The sequence below is a fragment of the Ctenocephalides felis genome, unplaced genomic scaffold (assembly GCF_003426905.1).
Source record: "Ctenocephalides felis isolate EL2017-DRISC unplaced genomic scaffold, ASM342690v1 CF-g0.4_SCAFFOLD_01886, whole genome shotgun sequence".
In the NCBI taxonomy this organism is placed as follows: Eukaryota; Metazoa; Arthropoda; class Insecta; order Siphonaptera; family Pulicidae; genus Ctenocephalides; species Ctenocephalides felis.
In genome coordinates, this window is record NW_020538040.1 from 171,970,911 (window position 1) to 171,973,135 (window position 2,225).

Here is a 2,225-nt window from a genome sequence, read left to right on the forward strand (position 1 = left end):
CTCCGAGAGACGGAATTGAACGTCAAATCCCCTCTACAATGTATGTTCAACGAAAACAGGACACATGGCATGTCAAAAAACATGGTTTTAGTAAAAATCTTATGGCTACAAAATAAACATAAATTAAAACATTATTAAATATATAAGAATTGTGGTTTCATTGTACGGTATATGAGCAACGCTGCAGGAACTCCTCATATTATTAATGCAAGATTAAAGATAACATTGAAAACATAACCTCAAAATTTGAGTGCTTAAATTACTTATTAATAGTTATACAAACTGTGTTACATGTGAAATTTGTGCCTCATTAACTTCATATAATTTGTTCAAAATATTTATTCTTTCATTTCATGAATGTAATGTAATCAAAAGTTTTATCTGCATAGTCACAACAATATTATGACTATACTATTGATATGAATATCAACAATCTAATCTAATTCAATAATATTTTGTTTAGCTCTGGGTTAGATGTATGTATTTTATAAGGTTATCTAGAAGTATATAGAAATATTTAAATATCAAAATAAAACTAATCTAATTTTGTAAATGTTTTGAAGGTTTCTAATGATTAAAATCAACTGAAACTGTACCCATTAGTTTATAGAATGTATTAAAACTCAATCAGCTTATTTTCTGATATTGATACAAAGTACATACTTCTAAATGACTACCTTTGAAGATCGAGTAGCCCTGTTGTGCTTAGATCACTACAATTCCTTACCTAAAACCGGAAAACCAACCACTGGTCAGCAATGGACTGTATTATCTTGTGTTGTAGAATATAATTCTATCGAAGACTCTTTAAAACTTGTATCCCTCGGTACTGGTTCCAAATGCCTCGGTAGGACACAAATGAGCTGTAAAGGGGATAAAATAAATGATAGTCATTCTGAAGTACTAGCTAGAAGAGGATTTTTAAGATATGTGTTTGACCAGATCATTAACAAATCAGAAATATTTGTATATAATTCTGAGAAGCATATTTTCTGTAAGAAGTTAAATATTTCTTATCATTTTTTCAGTACTCAAACACCTTGCGGAGATGCTTCTATATTTCCAAAGTCTGAATATTTATCAACCACAGTAGGAATACATTTCAATGAAGATAAGAAAAGGAAAAATTTAGATGAGCCAGAAATATGTCCGAAAAAACAAAAAGTCGAGCACACAGTAAATAATGTAATCAATGATATTTATCGAACAGGTGCAAAATGCTTAGAATCAAGTCTAATAACAGATTCCAAGGGATCGGGCGCTGATTTTCATGTTTTAGGAGCAATTCGAACAAAACCTGGCAGAGGAGATCCTACATTATCTGTATCTTGTAGTGATAAACTTTCACGTTGGAATATAATGGGTGTGCAAGGCGCACTTTTGCTTTTAATACTAGATGAACCTATATATTTTGAATCAATAATAATAACGCAAGATTCTCCTCTGTGTCTTAAAGCACTGCAGAGGGCAATTTTGGGTAGGTGGGCTGAAAAACAGATTTCTTTAAATCAACCGTATAAAATAAATACTCCTAAGATAACAGCAGCAAGTAATACAATAAAATTTGTTCATGCAAGAACAAGTATTACTGAACAACCTTGCCCCTCGGGCATTGTTTGGGTTAAGGCTAAAGATAATCCTTTAGAAATTATTGTTAATGGGTCAAAACAGGGGGTTACTAAGGCTAAATTGAAAGAGGGGAAGGGTGCATCACTAATTTGTAGAAAACGACTGTATGAAATGTTCTTCAAAGTCATGGAACTTTATCCAGATATTTGTAAAGAGATTTTTAATTCGCATCAAGCAGATTTGACAAAAAGTTACCTAACAGTCAAATTGATGTCCAGCACATATCAAAATGTATGGAATGTACTTCGAAATAACTATTTCGACTTGTGGACTGATAAACCTATGGAGACAAAGGAATTTTGTCTTACGTAAATCTTATATGACGTGTATATTTTATATTGTAAAGCTGTATAGTATATTAAAAATATTTTATATTTATATAACAAATAAATTTGAATATTTAGGTCAATATGCATTATTATTGTTCAACCATGCATACTTAAGTCAATACATATGTACATAATTTTTGCAGTAGTTTCAATATAATAAGATACCATTATTTGATACTTTTAAAAATTCATAAAATAGTTTTATAATATGAGAATTACTTTCAATAAGCTACTTATTTACAACTTAAAACAGTATAAATTTTTCAG

At 30.1% G+C, this 2,225-nt stretch overlaps 1 protein-coding gene across 1 annotated transcript; it reads left to right on the top strand.

Annotated features, from left to right (window-relative positions):
• Window positions 1–610: 610 nt before the first annotated feature.
• LOC113376270 (tRNA-specific adenosine deaminase 1-like) lies at window positions 611–1,941 on the top strand (the record flags this gene model as incomplete). The annotated part of the gene is given in 1 exon segment (XM_026616177.1): window positions 611–1,941. A coding segment is annotated over 1 exon segment (1,272 nt).
• Between the last annotated feature and the right edge of the window lie 284 nt (window positions 1,942–2,225).